The sequence below is a fragment of the Schistocerca gregaria genome, chromosome 11 (assembly GCF_023897955.1).
Source record: "Schistocerca gregaria isolate iqSchGreg1 chromosome 11, iqSchGreg1.2, whole genome shotgun sequence".
NCBI lineage: Eukaryota > Metazoa > Arthropoda > Insecta > Orthoptera > Acrididae > Schistocerca > Schistocerca gregaria.
In genome coordinates, this window is record NC_064930.1 from 55,575,916 (window position 1) to 55,598,073 (window position 22,158).

Here is a 22,158-nt window from a genome sequence, read left to right on the forward strand (position 1 = left end):
AACAATCATACTATGCTCCAGGAATTTCCATCAAGCTGTATGATGCTTTCAGTAACTCACAAACACTATTGTTTCAGCCTTATGTACTGGTGGTTCCACCACATAAAGTTCTGAGAAAAATAATGCACACTTTACATCCATTTCTTCTGCAATGAATGCCTTTTCACAACAGAATCACAAAAGAATTGTCAGTTTTTGTATCAAAGCAAGTGGCAAATAAATATAATTTCTTTTTGTTGTTCTTCTGCCACTGCCCATTAACGCCAAATTTTGACACACTGTTCTGACAGGTATATTTTCTGTATGTCCCATATTGCTTTCTGTGGACCCAAATTGTCAGCAAAGCACTGTGTAAGCTGGTGGTGGCTCCATAATGATGTGTGCTGTGTTTACATGAAATGGACTGGATCCTCTGGTCCATCTGGTTATGTTCAGCTACTTGGAGACTATTTGCAGCCATTTGTGGGCTTTATATTCTGAAACAACAATAGAATTTTTATGGATGACAATACACAAGGCAACAAGGCGACACTTTTCCATCACTGATTGGAAGAACGTTCTGGAGAATTCCAGCAAATGATTTGCTACACAGATCACCAGACGTGAATGCCATCAAACATTTATGGATAATTGAGAACTCAATTCATGTACATAATCCTGCACTGACAATACCTTCACAATTATGGATATCTATAGAGGCAGCTTGGCTAAATATTTCTACAGGGGACTTCCAACAATTTGTTGAGTTTATGTGACATCAGGTTGTTGTGCTATGCCAGGTAAAAGTAGGACTGACACGATATGGTGAGGTATCCCATGACTGTTGTCACCTCAGTGTATATTCACTAGTTCAGTTACTCGTTATCAGAGTTTGTTCTTATTTAAACATCCAATTTCCTTACCCAGTGCTCACTTACAAATTTCTGACTCATTACTATTTATTACTTCCTCAAAATTCTCTGGGCTATCAGCACTACAGAAGTTTTTAAAAGAGAGTTACTCATGACACAATCATTAAAATCAATCAGTCATTCTATGTTCTTTAGTTGAGTTTCTCAACCTTGGTTCCTGTTCTAGTTTATGATTTCTTGTACAAATTTTGATACCTCTTGCTTCCATTTGCTCATTTACTGATTCTTTGTATATGCCTTTCGCTCAGAACCACTAAAATATTCACAACCTTATTCAGAGTCCTTAACATAAATATATTTGACATCATCTTCTGCAACATCAACATGTCTGGAAATGATAACCCTTTTTGTAAGTCAATACTCTGCTTCCTACATTGCTATACCCTATTAAAATTCGTTAGTCTAATTTGTAATTCCAAATTGTCTTTCCCAGATGTTGTGGCAATGTACAGAAACCCCGCTTCAACACTATTCAAGTTGATGATGGTGGGGGGAGAAGGGGAAGGGAAGAGAAGCAACTAATGATATCAGCTGCAATGGGACAATGAATGAAAATGTAAGCCAGACTGGGACTTGAATAGGAAATCTACAGATTACTATGTGGCTACATTAGCTGCTGCACCATCTAAGTGCAATGTTTACCACAAATGCGTTGACTATTTTGACACACTCCCAGACCAACCCACATTCCCATTTAGCACCACATATCCACAACCCCATCCACTTCCCTATGCTCACCAATTCAGTATAACTTTAAATATTTAACATTAGGTTTCTTTGCAGACAATATTTCACAAGAAGTTTTCCTTTCTATAGTATTAGGTAAAGTTCTGTTTTTGAGATATGGAACTGCACAAACTACTTCATGGCAAGTCTCCTGTCTGCTCTTGCTTCAACTAACAAGAGTCCTGATATATCTAAAACTGACATTTTTAGCTTTTTAGTTGCACTATTTAATTCGTGTACACAAAGAGGACATGCAATTAAAATTATTCCTTTCTCTCTTATAAACAGTTACAGACCTGAATTTTAATATTAGTTCCCATTGTTAAATCTCAATTTGGTAATATTTTTTCCTAGGTAAATTTGCAGTTTCATTAACATATTCCACAAAAAAATCACAAACTTGATATTTAAGTTTGAGAGTGTAGAGTCTAGCTGCTTTACAATAGTCATCAATAAAAGTGAGAAAAATCTTTCACCAAGCAAACCATGAATTGAGTGAGGCCTATTCAGATAAGTATGAATAACCTCTAATGTTTCTTTTGCTTTGAGGCATTGTTTTCAAAAGATAAATTGCACATTTTGTTTTTGCTACAAATTTGATTTCTTAAATTCTGATTCTAAATTTCTTAGTAATCCATCAGCTAACTGATGTTTATGCAATGTATTCAAATAGTTAAAATCTACATGTTGAGGAGCACAATGCCATTTCTCCTTTACAGACATGCTACCCTTACTGCTGACACTGTGATGAAACAAGCTGGGATCTCTTTGCTTCCTCTCTTGTTTTGCAATCTGGCTCCATAAATTCATTTTTTCATTTTTGACTAATTAGCAATAACATACATGAGTATCATCTGCATCTCCATAAAAGAGAAAGGTTGACCACAGTCTTAAAGAATATAGCAGACTAGGTCTAATTTTGTGCTTAGTTTTGTGAATATAATTAAATTTCTAATTTATTTTGACCATTCCTAGTTATTATCTTTTTCTACAGATCATTATAGGGTGACATCAGTTATTATTTCATGATTTAGATTCTATTGTTGGCTTATAGACAAATATAAATTCTGTACTAGTTATAAACATTTGGAAGATGAAGAACTAGCCTTTTTAAAATATTTATTTGGGTCTATTCAGAAACATATTAGCAAAGCCAGCCCTTAATTAATTCCAAAATAATTTACAGATTTGTCAAAAGTATTGTTTGTATAACTATATCAGATAAGTTCATTATTTAAAAAAATAATTCAGCCTAACCTTTCAGTAGAAGGAACCGTTATAAGGAAGGAATTTTTTGATGTATTAATTTAACTGAATGAGTGACATTTTAATTGTAATTTCTGTAACTTAAACATCAAATAATGTATAGTTTTAGTGCCTAGTATTGTGAGGATATATAAAGGACCAGTTTTTTTTTTTTCCAGAGACAGGCAGTCCATGGCTGATTTTCAGATATGAAACATTTACTGGTTAGATTAACAACAATGTATCAACTTAAAAGTGGAATAAGTGTAACTCAAATAGGCCACATGTTACAACAACCAGTGACAATGTCTGTTAAATTTATTTGAAAAATAGTGTCACATGTATCATATTATTCTGCAAGAACTGTGAACTGTGTGCTTACGTTTTTACTGCTCATAGATGTTCAACAACAAACTAATGTAGCACTGTGCTGATGTTGCCTGCAACCTATTAATGAGCTTATCAACATTTACCAATCAATGAATCCTGGGCCAAGGTTATAGTTGCAGGCATTACAAATGTTTAATGCAGCAGCCATTCTTGAATGAAGCCCATTGGAGCAGTCATTATGAAGGACAGCTGCAGCAGCCAACCAGGAATCAAGCTCATTGGATCAGCCGCAGCAGCCAATCAGGCTACCAACTGGACTCAACTCACCTGATATAAACAAGTGGATTCTGGATGAGTGGGAGTAGCTGAAGCAGCACTGGGAGACAGGTGAATAAAAATAAGGTAATTAATAGCAAAAGCCATTTTATATTAAATGTTTCATAAGGAGTGGCCTTAAAAAGCAAGACAGTGTGATGGGGGAGAATAGACAACAGAGGTTACGTTTTTTAGTGAACAGAAAGACTTAATGGGAACTGATTTAGTATATGATAGTGGTCATAAATCAGACATGAATGTAACTTTGAATGATTGGGACAAAGGTCATATTGTAGATATGATGATAAAAGCATCATCTACATTGTGTGGTGATGTGAGCAAAAATGATGTAAACAGTGCTGAAGTGGGTGAAATTGTTAAGGTTGAGGAGGAAGGATCTAGTAGAAAAAGCCAGCAAATGCAGTAGTTTATGGCAGGCTGAAAATTAGAAGCTATGTTAAGGCAAATTATGAGTAGTTTGGGTAGTATGACTGTGAGAGAAGATGATAGTAGGGTGGAAAATAAAACTGATAGCATTAAAACTGTCCTGTCTAGCTTAAATGATGAATTGAAGAAAAAATTAAAAAGGAATTAAGGTATTCAGCTCTAATATTTCAGAAATAAATAAGAAAGTTTTGATGGTAGTGAAAGATTGTGATGAAAGGGCAAACAAAACAGTACAGAATACTAATGAGAAATTAACATTAATGAGTAGTAAATGTATAGAAGAGAGAAATAAACATTACAGATAAACAAAGGGAAGAATTAAAAGCACCAGTAAGGCATTTTCAGACAGCCCATGTTTGGTAAAAGATTTTGAGTGCAAATTAAAATTTAAGGATCCTCAACCATTTTTTCAGAAAACCTTATATTAGTCCATTTTCAAAAAAGGAAGCAGAGAGAAAAGAAATCCTAAAGATGGTCTCTCATGGGGGATTATTGAAATGTCAACTAGCAGGTATAATAACCTACTTGTTGTTGTAAAGAAGAAGAATGGTGGTGTCAGGTTGGTTCTGGATGCCAGGAAGTTAAATGAAATCATTATTGGGACGAGTGGTAGACCAGCCAACATAGATGACATTTTCCAAAGTTCCATGGATGTAAGTTTCAGACTTCTTTTGATGTGACTTGTGGCTATTGGAATATCAGTTTGGACAAGGAATCTAGGCCATGTACAGCAATTTTATATGAAGTTAAGTGTTACGAATACTGTGTGATGCCATTCGGTCTGAACTTGTCTGTGTGTGTGTTTATCAGAGCTGTTTACAAGGTGCTATGTGAGATATTAACTAATGAAATAACAGTCTATGTTGATACTGTCCTAGTAGCGAGTGCAGAATGTTTGAAGCACTGTAAGATTCTGAACGAAGAACTGAGGGCTATGTATAGAGGAAGCACGAAACTAAAATTAAGTAAATCCGAATTTGTAAAGAAGGAAATTTCATTTTGGTTCACAGGATTAATGAGGAAGGTATACATCCTGATGCAGAAAAGTTTGCTGCCATTGCAGGTTTCCCACACCCCCAAAACAAGGAGGATCTTAAAGCTAGGTTTGGCTTGTATGGCTTCTACCGAAATTTCACATCAGACCAGTCATTTAACTATCCTTGCCTTGGTAATTTGTTGAGAAAGAATGTGGGGTGGGATTGGACAGAGGAGTGTGAGGATGCATTTAAGAGTTTGAAAAACAAATTAGTAAATAATAAAATGCTAGGACTTCCAAATTTTTCACTGACTTTCTGTATGCAAGTTTTTTGGTTTGGGGGTAGAAATTTTCAATTAGTACCTACTGGGATGGGGGCTGAACACAAAACTATCCCTTTTGCTAGTAGAACATTACAGCCACACCAAAAGAACTATTCCATTTCAGAATTAGGCTTTGGAAATTAAATTTGGATTTCAAAAGTTTGAGTACTATTTGCTTAGACATAAGACCATAGTGTATACAGATCATAAGGTTTTGAGTTACCTTCAGAAGTGCAGGCTGAAACACACCAGGTAAACTAGGTGGGCTTTGTATTTCCAACAATTTGATTTGGAGGTAAGGTATGTAAGACAATATTGTGCCTGATGTGTTGTCTAGGATACCAGCAGGGAAGAAGGATACTGACAGTACTGAGAACCATGAAGAAAAAGTAAGGTTGCTTTATTTGCAGGGAGTGAAGAACAAGAAAATGAGGAAAATTTGCAAGCAAATGAGAAGGTACCAGAATGAGGATACAAATTTAAGGTTGGTTAAGTAGTATTAAAACATTCCAAAGGTGAAACAGTACTATAATATACACAAAGGGTTGTTTTAGCAGGAAAAATTTGAATGATCAGGACTGGAAGGTTATGCTTCCCTACCAACATGTTGATAAATTTATTGACTACTGACATGAGAGCTATGGATATTATGGGATCAGGAGAATAGTCGCTAAGATACAGGAAACAGTAATATTTAACAATTTGTGGAGAAGGGTTAATCAGAGACTAGAAAAGTGTGATAAATGTCAGAGAGTAAAGACAACCGTTGTGCTATCAAAAGGCTTAATGCAGTCTGACCTTATTAGCGAACTTAAGAGATTATAGCAGGTGACCTTCTAGGAGCATTGCCTACATCTACTGGAGGTTGCAAGTATATTTTCATTGTGTTGGGCACATTCTCAAAATATGTAAATCTGTATCCAATTAAGAAAGCAAATAATAATACTATAATGGACAAGTTGACATCTGATTACCTCTGCAATGTAGTGGTACCAAAATCACTTTTGCCTGACAGTGTGCCACAATTTGTTTCAGAGAGGTTTGAACACTGTATGGCAATACACAAGATAAAACAGAAAGATTTCTACCTATTTTCCACAAGGTAACATGAGTGAAAGGGTTATGAAGGGAATTAATAGACCGTGCAGGATTTATTGCAGTAAGATACACACAGCCTGGGCAGGTCATATTCGATATTTTGAAAATATTATCCACATTTTATGGAACAAATTGACAGGATTTGCCACATATGAGCTTATGTTTAATGCGAGACCCAGCAACATCATCAGATCAGAAGTGGATTTCCCTCAGGTAAGACTAAAAGACAAAACTGGCTAAAGAGATGATGAAAAAAAAGCAGCAGGAAGGAAGAGAAGAAATGACAAAGGAGTGAATCCAGTGCGTTTTAGAGTAGGTGACCTTATCGTCATCAAAACCAAAGAAAAATATAACAAAGGAAAAATTTGTACACAAACCAAATGGCAGTTATGAGAGTCGAGGGGCATGAAAGGGAAGCAGTGGTTGGGAAGAGAGTGAGACAGAGTTGTAGCCTATCCCTGATGTTATTCAATCTGTATATTGAGCAAGCAGTAAAGGAAACAAAAGAAAAATTTGGAGTAGGTATTAAAATCCATGGAGAAGAAATAAAAACTTTGAGGTTTGCCGATGACATTGTAATTCTGTGAGAAACAGCAAAGGACTTGGAAGAGCAGTTGAACGGAATGGACAGTGTCTTGAAATGAGGGTATAAGATGAACATCAACAAAACCAAAACGAGGATAATGAAATGTAGTTGAATTAAATCGGGTGATACTGAGGGAATTAGATTAGGAAATGACACTTAAAAGAGTAAAAGAGTTTTGCTATTTGGCGAGCAAAATAACTGATGATGGTCAAAGTAGAAAGGATATAAAATGTAGACTGGCAATGGCAAGGAAAGCGTTACTGAAGAAGAGAAATTTGTTAACATCAAATATAGATTTATCAGGAAGTCGTTTATGAAAGTATTTGTACATATTGTAGCCATGTATGAAAGTGAATCATGGACACTTAATTGTTTGGATCAGAAGAGAATAGAAGCTTTCGAAATTTGGTGCTACAAAAGAATACTAAAGATTAGATGGGTAGATCACATAACTAATGAGGAGGTAGTGAATAGAATTGGGGAGAAGAGAAGTTTGTGGCACAACTTGACTAAAAGAAGGGATCAGGTGGTAGGACATGTTCTGAGGCATCTAGGGATCAGAAATTTAGTATTGGAGGGCAGTATGGAGGGCAAAAATCGTAGAGGGAGGCCTAGAGATGAATAAACTAAGCAGATTCAGAAGGGTGTAGGCTGCGGTATGTACTGGGAGATGAAGCAGCTTGCACAGGGTAGAGTAGCATGGAGAGCTGCATCAAACCAGTCTCAGGACTGGAGACCACAACAACAACAACAACATACTTTAAGATTGAGACTGTCGAGTGGGAAGGTAAGTGTTCAACTGATACACGTAGCCCAATGTGTAGTATATCTGAATAATTTAGAGACAAGATTGAGTATAGTGCAAATTTTGTGGAAATGTCCATTGTGGGTGTAAAGATAAGAGGAGCTACAGGTAAGCAATGTGAATTCATAAAATCTCAGGTACTTTCAATGTTTAGTATAGAAAACAAAACTTTTGAACATGGATTTTAAGTGACCCCTAGCCTGGAAGAAAATATAATTCTCGATATTGGTTGAATAGTGAAAGTTGAGGCTTGTTTTGGATGGGCATTCTAAGAAATTAATACTTATGTGAAAACAAATTTCTGTATTTTAAACTGTGGGAAAAGTTGTAACTGTTTGCAAAACATTGTGAACCAAGGTGAGTACCAGGTGTTTGAAGAGACTGAGGATCAAGATCTTGAATGTATAGTAGATTAGTAAGAAAGGGTAGCTACAACTCTTAATGAACAAGAACTTAGGATTTTGTTATTAGGATTTAGAAATGTGCTTAGTAAATAACCAGGGAAAGTGAAAGGCTGTCAGTGTATGCTCTACCATATAGATCATCAACCTGTCTTTCTCAAGCGATGAAATATACCATTTTCAAAAAGAAAAGTTGTAGGGAAAGAGCTTCATAAAATGGAGACATGGGGTGTAATTGAGAGAAGTAGGAGTGATTTCAATAATCATTTACTTGTGATAAGTAAGAGAAATGGTGGAGTAAGAAAAGTTTTGTACTCTAGACATGTTATTACATTTCTTATCAGAGAGAATGACCATCCTTAGAACATGGATGAGCTGATACACAAATCTGATTATGTAAAATACGTGAGTATCTTGGACTTCACCTCTGGATTTCACCAGATAGCACTTGAAATTAATTCTGCAAGGAATACAGAATTTTTGTCTGGAGGTAAGTGGTTTCAATACTGTGTTGTGCCATTTGGGCTAAATGTATATGCAGCTGAATTCATAAGAGCCCTGGATTCTGTCTTGGATAGTGAAGTGAGTTCAAAATTAATTGTGCATGCTGATGACATTCTGGTCATTGTAATGACTTGGGAACAATTATTTGGTGGTATGGCTGTACCCTGCTGGACCAGTCAACTTACAAGAGATATTAGATGCTGAGTAATGTACTCATGCATCTCTCAACTACATCAGTGTTGTGACTGAGATTTGTAAATTGATAGCCAAGACTGCCAAAGAGAGTGGTATCCCACATATACAGACGTTTCTTTTTAAGTAGAGGGACTGACATCCCAATACATTATATAACTTTCAATCAGTATGGTTTTCCCTTTATTCATGTTTTTCTTTTTTTACCAATTGTAAATGATTCTATTAGGCCTTTACATAAGTAGGTTTGTTTTTATGAACAACTAGCAAATAGTATGGAAGACATTACTAGTATATACAATATAATATGATACAGATATGTCAGCTTTCATTCACTGATTTTTGTCCTCAAGCTACTCGATTATGTCATCATTCAGAAGCTAATTATGACTCTGTTCACCTGTTTTTTATCCTGAGTATTGCACTATTGTGTCTGACTGAAACTTTAATTGTGGGCAAACTCATGCTTAACTCTGTTTTGTGTACCCCTTGTCATCACAACACTATGTGTGTGCTCAAGGAGAGCATGCAACTATTGATTGAGGCTAGATGCTTCTTATAATTATTCTTTACATATGATTGAAATGATTGTGAACTTTATTCATTTAGTTGTGTTGAAAGGTTTTTTGCTGGTTTGTACATGTGTGGTTTGAATACATAGGTTGGTCACTACATTGTATGCCTGTTGTTGTTGTTGTTGTTGTGGTCTTCACTCCAGAGACTGGCTAGGCCCTAATATTTTATGATTAATTTGTCCTTTCGTAAATTGACATACGAGGGGCATTTGACAAGTCCGTGCAAAAATAAAAACTACTTACATCTGTGGGGAAACCTTTTTTAGTTTTCAAAATAGTCTCCTTTTAGACTTATACACTTCATCCAACACTTTTCTAATTTTTTGATCCCTTTCAAATAATAGAAATTGTCCAAGTCTGCAAAACAGATATTAGTTGCTGCAGTCACCTCCTCATCTGAATAAAATCTTTGTCCCGCCAGCACTTTCATCAAATTGAGAAACAAATAGTAACCTGAGGGACTGGAGAATAGGGGGGATGTGAAACGAGTTGGAATCCTATGTCCATTAATTTTGCGACCACAATGGCTGAGGTGTGTGTTGGGCATTGTCGTGATGGAAAAGGACTTTTCACCGGTTCAATCTTGCAGCACATTTTTCAAATGGTCCAATTAAGATGAATAATATGCATCTGTAATAGTTTTATCCCTTTCCAGATAGTCAATAAGGATTATCCGCTGCAAATCCAAAAAGACAATTGCCATAACATTTCCAGCCAAAGGAATGGTCTTCGCATTTTTTGGTTCAGATTCTGCCTTGGTAACCCGTTGTTTAGATTGTTCTTTGGTCTCAGGAGCATAGTAATTGATTCATGTTTGATCCACAGTGATGAAAAGGTGCTTAAAGTCCTGCGGATTCTTCCTGAACAGCTGCAAACTATCCTTGCAGCACTTCACACGTTTCCATTTATGGTCAACCGTGAGCAATCGTGGAACCCACCTTGCGGATAGCTTTCTCATGTTCAAATGTCTATGCAAAATATTATGTACCCATTGATTCGAGATGCCCACAGCACAAGCAATCTCACACACCTTAACACTTCTGTCATCCATCATCATATCACGGATTTTATCAATTATTCCTGTAGTCATAGCCTCCACAGGGCGTCCAGAACATTCAGCACCACCTGTGCCCAAATGGCCACTTCAAAAATTTTGAAACCATTAATAAATTGTTCTAAACAAAGGTGCAGAGTCACCATGATGTTTATCAAGCTTCTCTTTAGTCTCCTGAGGCGTTTTGTCATTCATAAAGTAATGTTTAATCACCACACGAAATACTTCTTCATCCATTTTTTTGACAATCACTCAACTTCTTTGATTCACAAGAATGCCAAACACAAAGAAATATACCAATTTGGCTGAAACTTGATGTGTGCTCTTTCCAAAGATGCTACTAACTAAACATAACCTCGATACGTGCCGGTGGAGCCAACTCTCGGACTTTGCATGGACTGTTCATATGCCCTTTGTATCCTTAAATACTCGGCTTCATGTGGCTGATTGATTTTTTCCTACATTCCTTCTCATGATTAAGTATATTTTCTGATCTGTACCCATCATTGTGTTTTTCGAGTCTGCTCACTCGTCTTACAGTTAGGCTCTGAATTTTTTCTCATCTGCTTTGAAGATTTGAAGGTTTGATATTTATGGATGTAAACTTGAAATTTGTAATTCTAGTAATTTACCTTGTCACTGTATTTGTTTCTACAGTTTAGTGTTGTAATGTTGTAGTTTTGACTTTGCATTATTTGTCTTGGGGGCAGTATGTTCCACAGATCAGAGAATCGGAATACCATATCCTGATATATGTATAGTAGATATTTCTTTTAAGTGTTCTGAGGTGTGTTACATATAAGATACTTCTATACAACTGTATTCTGCGGCAGTATGTTCCACAGATCAGAGAATTGGAATACCATATCCGGATATATGTATAGTAGATATTTCTTTTATGTTTTCTGTAATGTGTTACATATCAGATACTTCTATACAGCTGTATTCTATCTTTTGGCATCATTCTGTCACTATTTGGAAAACCTTACGGTCTGTCACAAAATATTGTAAAAACATTGCTTTCAAATTTTGTGAGGAGGATATTGTAGAGGAACAACCTCCTCTAGCATTACTTTTCTGAACAGAAGTAATCAATATCAGAAATAATTACATTTTAAACTGGTCAGTATTATCTCAGCTGTTTTCTGGAAGAATTACCCATGATTTTGTGCATGATATGTTATATTTCAGACTAAAATGTGATCAGACATGTTTTAATTTTTGTAATAACAGTGTAATTTCTGATTTTGAATTGTAGATTGTAAAGACAGTGAAAATGTAAAAGAATAACAATTACAGAAGCAAAAATTTCTGCTCAGGCAATACTTCAGCATTATTTACATCAACTGGAATCATGAGAACCTACAATGTCAAAAATTTCAGCTTCAGGAATGAGCCCCTAGACATGAAGAATTGGAACCAAATGTGATCAAATGAGATATGTAAAAAGGTTATTGTAAGTCTCATTCGTCTCAAAGCTTATGAAAAGAGTTGATTATAAAGTCAGTTATAATTGGAGGGGCCGGCCGCGGTGGACTCGCGGTTCTAGGCGCACAGTCCGGAATGTGTGTGATGTGTGTGATGTCTTTAGGTTAGTTAGGTTTCAGTAGTTCTAAGTTCTAGGGGACTGATGACCACAGAAGTTAAGTCCCATAGTGCTCAGAGCCTTTTGAACCATTTTTTTGTAATGGAGGAATGAATTACAAGACTGGTGTGGTGCTGAAGAGGCATCGCAGAAGAGACTACATTAATCAGGTTGTTAGGGTTACAGTTCTTGGGCATTACAGTGGGCTTAGTGTGGGTGACAGAAGCATGGAAAATGAAATTGAAGCAGCTGCACTGTTACAGTGAATGTTAAAAATCATAAATATATTTTTGCACTGTATGCCAGACACAAATACTGAAGCATTTGCACAGTCCTGAGAGAAAATTGACCACTTTTTAGCATAATGAACTAAGGACAGAATATATATTCTTGGTGACATAAATACTGGTTTAAGACTAAGGCAACCACACATTTTAGTTTTCTTAAAATGCTAAGATTGGGTAACTTTTACTGCATTAAGAGTTGGTAACAATTTTTCTGTCATCAGCATTCATTAACGATACTTCACGTAATGGCAGAGTTACGACTACCTCTCATTGTGTCCTGGAATGAAAAATATTTCCCCTCAGTTAGACGGTCAGTGAGAGTGCACCACAAGTTCCTGCTACCAATAAGTCGAGTACACCATTCGCTTGTCACCTATTTCTACAAACTTCAGACAGGAGCGACTGCAGTAATGGATAGGAACTGTGATTGTTGTCTACAGATGCGAGCTGAGTTGGTGACCCTTCACTCACAGCTCCAGGCTGCATTGGATTCTGTCACACGGCTTGAGGCTGCTGCCAAGGGGTGTCGCTGTGGGCGATCGAATGCGGGGATGCGAGGGACGTCGGGCACACCCCGTGTGTCCCCTGACTGGTCCACTGCTGTGACCACCCTAGGCACGGTCTGCACTGAGGCTGGCCCCACACCCATGCTCGAGTGGGAGATCATTCCAAAGTCTGGCAGGAAGCTAGAAAACTTCCCAAGGGCCCGATCATAGGGCCTCCCTGATTCGTTTGACGAACACGTTTTGGGCGTTATCTGTGGCTGACGATGTATCCAAGCTGGATGCAGTCATCCACCATGTTCCAGAGGAACCTTCTCGGCCCGCAAGGTCTGGGCATTCACAGAGGGTGGGTTGGCTGGTAGTTGGAAGTTCCAACGTTAGGCTCATACTGGGGCCCCTTAGGAACATGGCTGGCAAGGAGGGGAAGGAATCCAGTGTGCACTCTATGTGCATTCCGAGGGGAGTTATTCCCTATGTGGAAAGAGTGCTTCCAGATGCCATGAAGGGCACAGGTTGCTGCCAACTGCAGGTGGTGGCTCATGTCGGTACCAATGACGTGTGTCGCCTTGGATTGGTGCAGATTATGTCTGTTTTCAGGCGGCTGGTGGAAATGGTAAAGACTGCCAATCTTGCTTCCGAGATTAAGGCGGAGCTCACCATCTGCAGCATTGTTGACTGTGGTCCTTAGCTGCAGAGACGAGTGGAGGGTCTGAATCAAAGGCTCAGGCGGTTCTGTGACGTGTAGGCTGCAGATTCCTTGACTTGCGCCATCAGGTGTTGTGTTTCCAGGTTCCACTTAATAGGTCAGACCACTACACACAGGAGGCAGCTACACGGGTAGTAGCGGCTGTGTGGAAGGGACTGGGCGGTTTTCTTAGGTTAGAGGTTCTCAGGAAACCACAGAAGAGGCGACCATCTAAAAGTGGGCATGTAAAACACATTAAGGTAGTTGTACAAGCGATTGGTATTGTATTTGTAAATTGTCGTAGCTGTGTTGGAAAAGAACCAGAGCTTAGAAAGCACTGAAGCTCAAATATTTGTAGGTTCAGAGAGCTGGCTACAGCTGGAATTAAGTTCAGCCGAAATTTTTTCAAACGATCTAACAGTGTTCAGAAAGGATAGGTTAAATACAGTTGGTAGTGGAATATTTATTGCTGTCAGAGGTAGTTTGCCTTGTAGCGAAATTGAAGTAGATAGTTCGTGTGAAATAGTAAGGGGTAGAGGTTATACCTGACAGTTGGACTAAACTATTAACTGGATTGCTTTACCGATCCCACGTCTCAGAAGATATAGTTTCTGAGCGGTTCAAAGACAACTTGAGTCTCATTTCAAATAAATGCCCTGCTCATATAATTAAAGTCGGTGGTGACTTCAATCTACCATTGTTATGCTCGAAAAATTATAAGTTTAAAGCCGGCGGCAGGCATAAAACGTCATCCGAAATTGTGCTGAATGCTTTCTCAGAAAATTAATTTGAACAATTAATCCATGAGCCCACTTGAAGCGTAAATGGTTGCGAAAGCATACTCTACCTTATAGCAACAAATAATCCTGGACAAATAGTGAGTATTGTGACGAATACAGGGATTGGTGACCACAAGGCAGTTGCTGCTACGCTTAATACCATAACACCTACAACCAACAAAACGAGATGCAAAGTATATCGATTTAAAAAGCTGATAAAAATGCTCTTAAAGCCTTTGTAAGAGACAGTCTTCACTCCTTCCGATCTGATCATGTAAGTGTAGAAAAGTTGTGGAATGTTTTCAAAGAGATAGTTCAAATGGTTCAAATGGTTCTGAACACAATGGCACTTAACATCTATAGTCACCAGTCCCCTAAAACTGAGAACTATTTAAACCTAACCAACCTAAGGACATCACACACATCCATGCCCAAGGCAGGATTCGAACCTGCGACCTGTAACGTTCCCTCTTTCTGTTTATTTAGGTTTGATTTGTTTGAATGTTATTCTTTATTTCTATTATTCGGAATCTTTTTTTTTTATTAAATTGAGCCTGAAACTTACGTAAGAAATACTTCGCGTGAAGTACGATTTGCAGCATAAACAAAAATTAATTTCGGAAATGTAATCCACTGAATATTAAAAGTAAAGCTTTTGAACACGCGCGTGACTGACTAGATACATTCAGAGGGTACGTACATTCGTGTGCGAGTGGTTGCGGTCTGATGAGAAATTTTCATTGTGAAATAATTTCGTCGTATCACACTCGGAGATTGCGAACGTACATTCAGAGTAGAGGCACGTACGTTCTATCATTCCCCGTGGCCTGGGTAAAAGAATGGCAATTATTTAAATCCAAGAGTATTTCTTTTGCATCAGACTAGTATTTTTATAAGAAAAAGAAGATTGCAGGTTCTGAATGTCTCGGCAAAACGAATCGGAAGTAATTTTAGCGGCCACGAAAGGAAAGTAGAGAGCACAATCACGTACCTCTATTGTTGAGCAGCGCCGTTTTGTAGATCTTCGGTTCCACCTAAAACTCGCCTTCTCTGCTTAACATAAATACTCCATAGGCATGGGAATAAGGCTTGTTGTGCGATGAAAATAATATAAAACACATTTTGCGTCTTTTAACTCATTCATTTACCACACACACACACACTAGTAATTAGACAGTATGACATCCCACCAGCCCATCAGAACAAAAGGTAGTCGTTCATACAAGAAACAAAAAACGAAGGGCGAAATTGTTCCTATGTCTCTCAAAGATAAAAAGTTTACCAGATATTTCTCTGGTGTGTCACTGGAACAATTTTTCAGCACCTCTGCGATCAAATCACAATATTTTCAGTTCCTTTACAGACCGTAGCGATCACGAGGTTCCAGACTGAATCGCCTATAACTGCACGGCCGAAGAGATAATATCGACAGCATTTGAGAGATATATACCTAATAAATTATTAAGTGATGGTGCTTATCACCCATAGTACACAAAACAGGTCTGATCGTTGTTGCAGAAGCAATGAAAAAAGCATGCTAAATTTAAAAGAACGCACATTCCCCAAGATTGGCAAAGTTTTACAGAAGTTCGAAATATAGCGCGTTCTTCAATGCAAGATGCTTCTAATAATTTCCACAACGAAATGCTGTCTCAAAATCTGGCAGAAAACCCAAAGAGATTCTGGTCATACACAAAGCACACCAGTGGCAAGATGCAATCAATAACTTCACTGCGTGATAACAACGGTGAAGTCACCAATGACAGTGCCACTAGATCAGAGTTATTAAACACAGTTTTCTGAAACTCCTTCACCAAAGAAGACGAAGTAAAATATTCCTGAATTCCAATCAAGAACAACTGCCATGATGATAAACATAGAAGTAGATATCCTCGTGTAACAAAGTAGCTCAAATCACTTAATAAAGGCAAGGCCTCTGGTCCATATTGTATACCAGTCAGGTTCCTCTCATGGTATGATGATAAAATAACTCTATATTTAGCAATTATGTACAACCAATCCCTCACAGAGAGATCCGTACCTAAAGACTGGAAAATTGTTCAAGTCACACCAGACCCAAAAAGGGAAGTAGGTGTAATTTGCTGAATTACAGGCCTATATCAGTAACGTCGATTTGCGGTAGTGTTTTGGAACATATACTGTATTTGAGCATTATGAAGTACTTTGAAGAAAACCATTTATTGACACGTAGTCAGCACAGATTCAGAAAATATCGTTTTTGTGAAACACAACTAGCTCTTTATATTGATGAAGTAATAAGTCCTGTCGACAGAGGATGTAAAATTGATTCCATATTTTTAGATTTCCAGAAGTCATTCGACACCGTTCCTCACAAGCGTCTTCTAACCAAACTGCATGCCTACACAGTATCGCCTCAGTTGTGCGACTGGATTCGTGATTTCCTGTCAGGCAGCTCACAGTTCGTAGTAACAGAAGGAAAGACATCGAGTAAAACAGAAGTAATTATCCAGCGCTCCCCAAGGAAATGCTATAGGCCATCTATTGTTCCTGATCTATATTAACGACATAGGAGACAATCTGAGTAGCCATCTTATATTGTTTGTAGATGATGCTGTAATTTACCTGTCTTGTAAAGTCATCAGATGATCAAAACGACTTGAAAAATGATTTAGATTAGATATCTGTAAGGTGCGGGCAGTTGACTCTGAATAAAGAAATGTGCGAAGTTATTCACATGAGTACTAAAAGATATCACCCAAATTTTGACTAGGCGATAAGTCACACAATTCTGAAGGCTGTAAATTCAATTAAATACTTAGGGATTACAATTAGAAGTAAATAAATAGGAACGATCACATAGATAATGTTGTGGGTAGAGCGAATTAAAGACTGCTATTCATTGGCAGAACACTTAGAAGGAGCAACAGGTCTACTAAAGAGACTGCTTACACCACACTTGTTCGCCCTATTCTGGAGTATTGGTGTGTGGTGTGGGAACTGCATTAGGTGGGACTGACGGATGACATCGAAAAAGTTCAAAGAAGGGCTGCTCGTTTTGTATTGTCGCGAAGTAGGGGAGATAGTGCGACAGGCATGATACATGAATTGGAATGGCAATCATCAAAACAAAGGCGTTTTCCGTTGCGACAGGACCTTCTCATGAAATATCAGTCACCAGTTTTCTACTCCATTCGCGAAAACATTTTATTGTCACCCAACGGCATAGGGAGAAATGATCATCACGATAAGATAATAGAAATCAAGCTCACAGAGAAAATTTAAGTGCTCGTTTTTCCCGCGAGCTGTTGGAGAGTGGAATGGTTGAGAGACAACTTGAAGGTTGGTAATTGAACCCTCTGCCAAGCACTTTTTTGTGAACAGCAGAGTAATCACATAGAGATAGATCCTCCGCAAGCCACTTAGGGCGATTAGCGAAGGGTACCCAGTACCACTTGTAGTCATTTCCTTTCCTGCTGCACTCGCAAACACAGAGTGGGAAAACAACTGTGTACATGCCCCTGTATCAGCCCTAATTTCTCCTGTCTCATCTTCCTGCCTCCCTCCCTACTCTTTCCCCCCCTATTGCAATGTATATTGGCGGCAGTAAAACCGTTCGGCAGCCAGCTTCAAATCCCAGTTCTCTAAATTTTTCCAATGGTATTTCTCGAAAAGAACGACATCTTTCTCCAAGTATTGCCATTTGAGTTCCCAAAGCAGCTCCATTACACATACGTGTTGTTCGAATCTACCTGTAACAAACGTAATAGCCGTGCTCTCAATTGTTTCGATGTCTTCCTTTAATCCGACCTACTATGTGTCCCGAACACTCCAGCGTTACTCAAGAATAGGTCGCAGCAGCGTCTTATACGTGGTCTCCTTCACAGATGTGCTGTTTGTTGTCGGAGGTTAGGGAAGACACAGACTGCTAGGGACTAGATTATTCAAGCTTCTTTTCTTAAATTCTGTACTAAAATGATTTAATACAACAAAATACATTTGATGACAAAAAATTATTTTTCTTTGGAAGATTTATTTTATTTAGTGTAGCTGTCTGATTTATGTAAAGGTAGTAGTAGATCATCAATCACATCGGTAGGTATCTTTGCGCGAAGAGTAACTTAACGTTAGAAATGTGAGTAGATTTGTGAGGAAATAGATAACTATTTCTGGTTGTTCGTGTTTATCTCTGACCACACACAACTTACGCTCTTCTGCTGGGATACTTAAAAATAAAAACATTGCGGCGTGCTTTTTTCTGATGTTTCAAAATTGAATGTAGGTCTCGTAAAATCAACTATGTTTGCTATCATCGTCGGTTTTATTAACCGTTCTTTAAACAATTGATGGGGGAATTCCAGCAATGTTTGTGACTTTTACGTTTTTATAGATTATGGTGCACTATTAGGCTTTGCTCGGGCATGGTTTGGACAGATGGGGATTAATAATTGATGGGACAACTGCACCGCCCACGTGTGTGCAACGTTTTACTGCCCACGTAAATGGAAGATGCATGTAATCGTCATAAGAGAGACTATTGTGCATTTAAAATTAGTTGCGACTTTTGACGTTTGGCTCAGCATCGAGGACGAGACGCCGTTGCCCAAGTAAGAGCTAAGGCGAGCCGAGCCATCTTTGCCTACCACGCTACCAGCAATTCGGTTGGTAAAACGCCCCTGTTGCCACGCCGACGGCAAACAATACGAAGTGGTGTCGCGCATCAGAGGCACCAATGTTCATTAGCTCTCGTTGTGAAGTGATATCTTCTGGCGTTGAAGTGTTCTATAGTCGTCAGGTACTGTGAATGAGTGTTTTATGCCAGTGCTGTGTTAATGACAACAGTGCAGTATGTCTGAAAACTCAATATTCACAATAAAAATGGACGTTCAAGAAACACATTCACTGGCAGTGAAAATAATGTTCTGCTGCCAAATATGTCTCTGAATTCGAGAATAATAGTGGACGCTGAGCCATACCACTCTGTTGTCAAGGATAAAGCTACAACAACGCAGTAGATGAAAGTGGATATTTGGTTCTAAGTACAAAGAAATATTCCACTGGATAGAGTTGAACATAGCATGCATAAGGTGAAGTTAATGGAGCTTTAAATGCTGTACGAGCAGAAAGCCCCACAGTACCAGGGTGACAATCTGGCTGACGCCAAAGGACATAGTTTAATCTTCCTTTATCCATATCACGCTACTTTAAAAGCGACTGAGAATATGCTCCATGAGGCTAAAATGCTGAAAGAAGAAGCCATTGGAAATGTTACACCACTGGTCACGTCTCTAGTTGTCAGTCATACCAAGTAGGTAGTAGAGGAGAGATGGATTCACAAAGAACTATGACCAGTTTTGAGTAATACATAACTTCTCTTGTTGCCATGTTAAACACAGCTTCTTTTGTCGAAACACAGATTAGTTTACAAATATTCATCTCACTAACATTCTAATACAGTTGAAATTGCGACAGAATCATGAAACAGAGTGTTATTAAACTAGTAACTGAGGGCAAGTCAGGTCAACAGATTAAAAAACAACCCATTCTCAGAATAGCATAAACGCCAAAAATCTTTACTTATTTTGTCAGAAAACCCACAGAAATTCTCGTTTCACCGGATATGGATGGTCCTTAAGAATTACATTATTGCATTGAAAAAATCTTAGTTGCTTCATTGTCGCACCAGATGTGAAAGTTTCGCATAATAATAATATGGCAAAATACTCTGATCTTTGTGTGCTATCATTTGTCAAAAATCTTGTTCCGAAAGCTCGAACAGTTTGTGAGATATGTGGGCCTTATGCCTAATTCTTTCTGGTTTTTTCTTTGGCACGTACTTTCATGACGGAGTGGTTTTTATAGAATCCGTTTTCTCGAGACTGCAGACAGATCACTTCCAGTTTAAAAAATAATTTAGTATTTGTTCTGCCCATGATAGGAAGCAGGGTATGATGTAACTTGCACGAAACGCAAATTCACCGCGGCTTCTACTTTTTCGCTGCAAGCCTTAACAATTCTATGCCTAATATCGAAGCATTCTTAATTCATAATAAAATTGTGAAATTTACGTACATGATCATGCGAAAATCTCATGACAGTTTCTTTACAAATATCGGGCCACAAACGAATATCAATGACATATAATAATTTCAGCTCTGATTGTCCTGTTTATAGGGCTCGTTGACCCTCCAAAAATTGTTGAACATATCAGACTGGAAGCTGGCAATGTACAGCGCAGCGCAGGTGAGCGTACAAACTATTTTATATAGACGAACGATTTGGTGATTTGAATGAGTAGAGATGTTTTCCTGGTCCTTCAGTCATGGCATATGTTTCCTTAATAGTAAATACAATCAACAATATATATGTGAATTATAATTTCCTGTTTTACATTCAGCAATTATTTGCGCTTTCTCTATTTTTAAATTCTACACGGCGTTGTAACACTGAGCTACCAGTGGCGCCTTTCAGCGGCGGGAAAGGGATTTATTTCGGCGACAGATCGATGCGCCGAGTTTTTATACTGAGCTACCATTAGCGCCGCTCAGCGGCGGGAATGGGAGCTATTTCGGCGTCAGACTGCAGCGCCGAGTCGCAGAGAAGATACACGCTTTGCGTCAATGCCACATAGAAATAAGGCCTCATATCGTGAGCCTGTGACGTCTGAGAAGCTAGATACCGACACAAGTGATTCGTAGCATATCCATATTGTATTCTGTGCATTTCGTGAGTAGTTATTTGATCTATACTCACTGACGATGCCCCGAAGCTGTTGTATGCCGAATTGCACGGGCAATTACGATAATGGACCTAAAGTCAGTGTATTTTATTTTCCATCTGACGAGGCTGGACACCATGTAAGAACTCTGTTGTAGGTATCAGTGTATTTGTTTGGTTAGTGTGTGGTAGTTGCTTGAAATGTAGTCCACCTGAACAAAATACAGTAAACAGAAGAATGTATTTATAATCTCATACTGTATGCTTGTTTTTAGACATGTGAACTGCATTTGAACTAGGACGATATTGTAAGCAGTACCAGCATGTATGACCCAAAAACTGGTATACTCTTGACAGCACCGTTGGATCGTCGACGCTTGAGAAAAGGTGAGTTACGTAACACGCTCTTAGTAAAGTACAGTGGCATAAGAACTATCTGTATTTCACTTATATGCTGTGAGATCGGTTTCATACTTCGTTATTAATTTTTCAGATGCTATCCCATCGAAGTTGCCTGGCTGCCCATCTTACTTGTCGAGTCATCAAACTGCAGTACGAGAGGACCAAGAAATTCGTAGGGGGCGTTTAGGAAATCGTGCTCTTCGAGTTGCTATCCAAGAAAGTGTGGACACACATGCGAAAATGATTGATGCAATATCGTTCGATAGTTTAGAACAAATGAGAACAAAGTTGAGTGAGTGTGAAAACCACAGTGACTGGGTAGTGATAAACAAATCTGACAGTGTGAGCATAGTGTTACTAAATCATAGTCCTTACCCAAGAATTTTTTGCCAAGTAGTTATAAGCACTGATTTATTACTCAGTGTCTTCAATAATGATATTGAAGTGAAATGTATTGGAAACATGAAATTTCCCATGAAAGTAAGTAACATACAGGTGGTAAGTGATGTTCTTAAGAACATTTATCTTCTGTATAATAGTTCTGAGGCTCCTGTGGATAACATTTTGTCTTTAATTGACCAGTTACTGCAAAATTTATTAGAGAAGTTGCCAGGAAACGAAACTAAAATTACATTTTTGAAGGAACAGATTTCAGTCTTGAAGTGCAGAAGTTCAACTCAATTTAGGTATGATACTAACTCCATGATAATGTGGTCACTAGTACATGCTTACA

General features: G+C 38.2%; 2 protein-coding genes across 2 annotated transcripts in view; one reads left to right on the plus strand and one right to left on the minus strand.

Moving 5' to 3' along the window:
* The window catches only part of LOC126295113 (speckle-type POZ protein-like), a 623,042-nt gene that overhangs the window by 538,320 nt on the left and 62,564 nt on the right, over positions 1-22,158 (minus strand). The window lies entirely within an intron of this gene.
* The window catches only part of LOC126295016 (uncharacterized), a 169,109-nt gene continuing 167,863 nt past the window's right edge, over positions 20,913-22,158 (plus strand). The window contains exon 1 of the mRNA XM_049987268.1: positions 20,913-21,163. Coding sequence (XP_049843225.1) covers positions 21,065-21,163 — 99 coding nt within the window. The 5' untranslated portion in view covers positions 20,913-21,064. The remainder of the gene's footprint in view (positions 21,164-22,158) is intronic.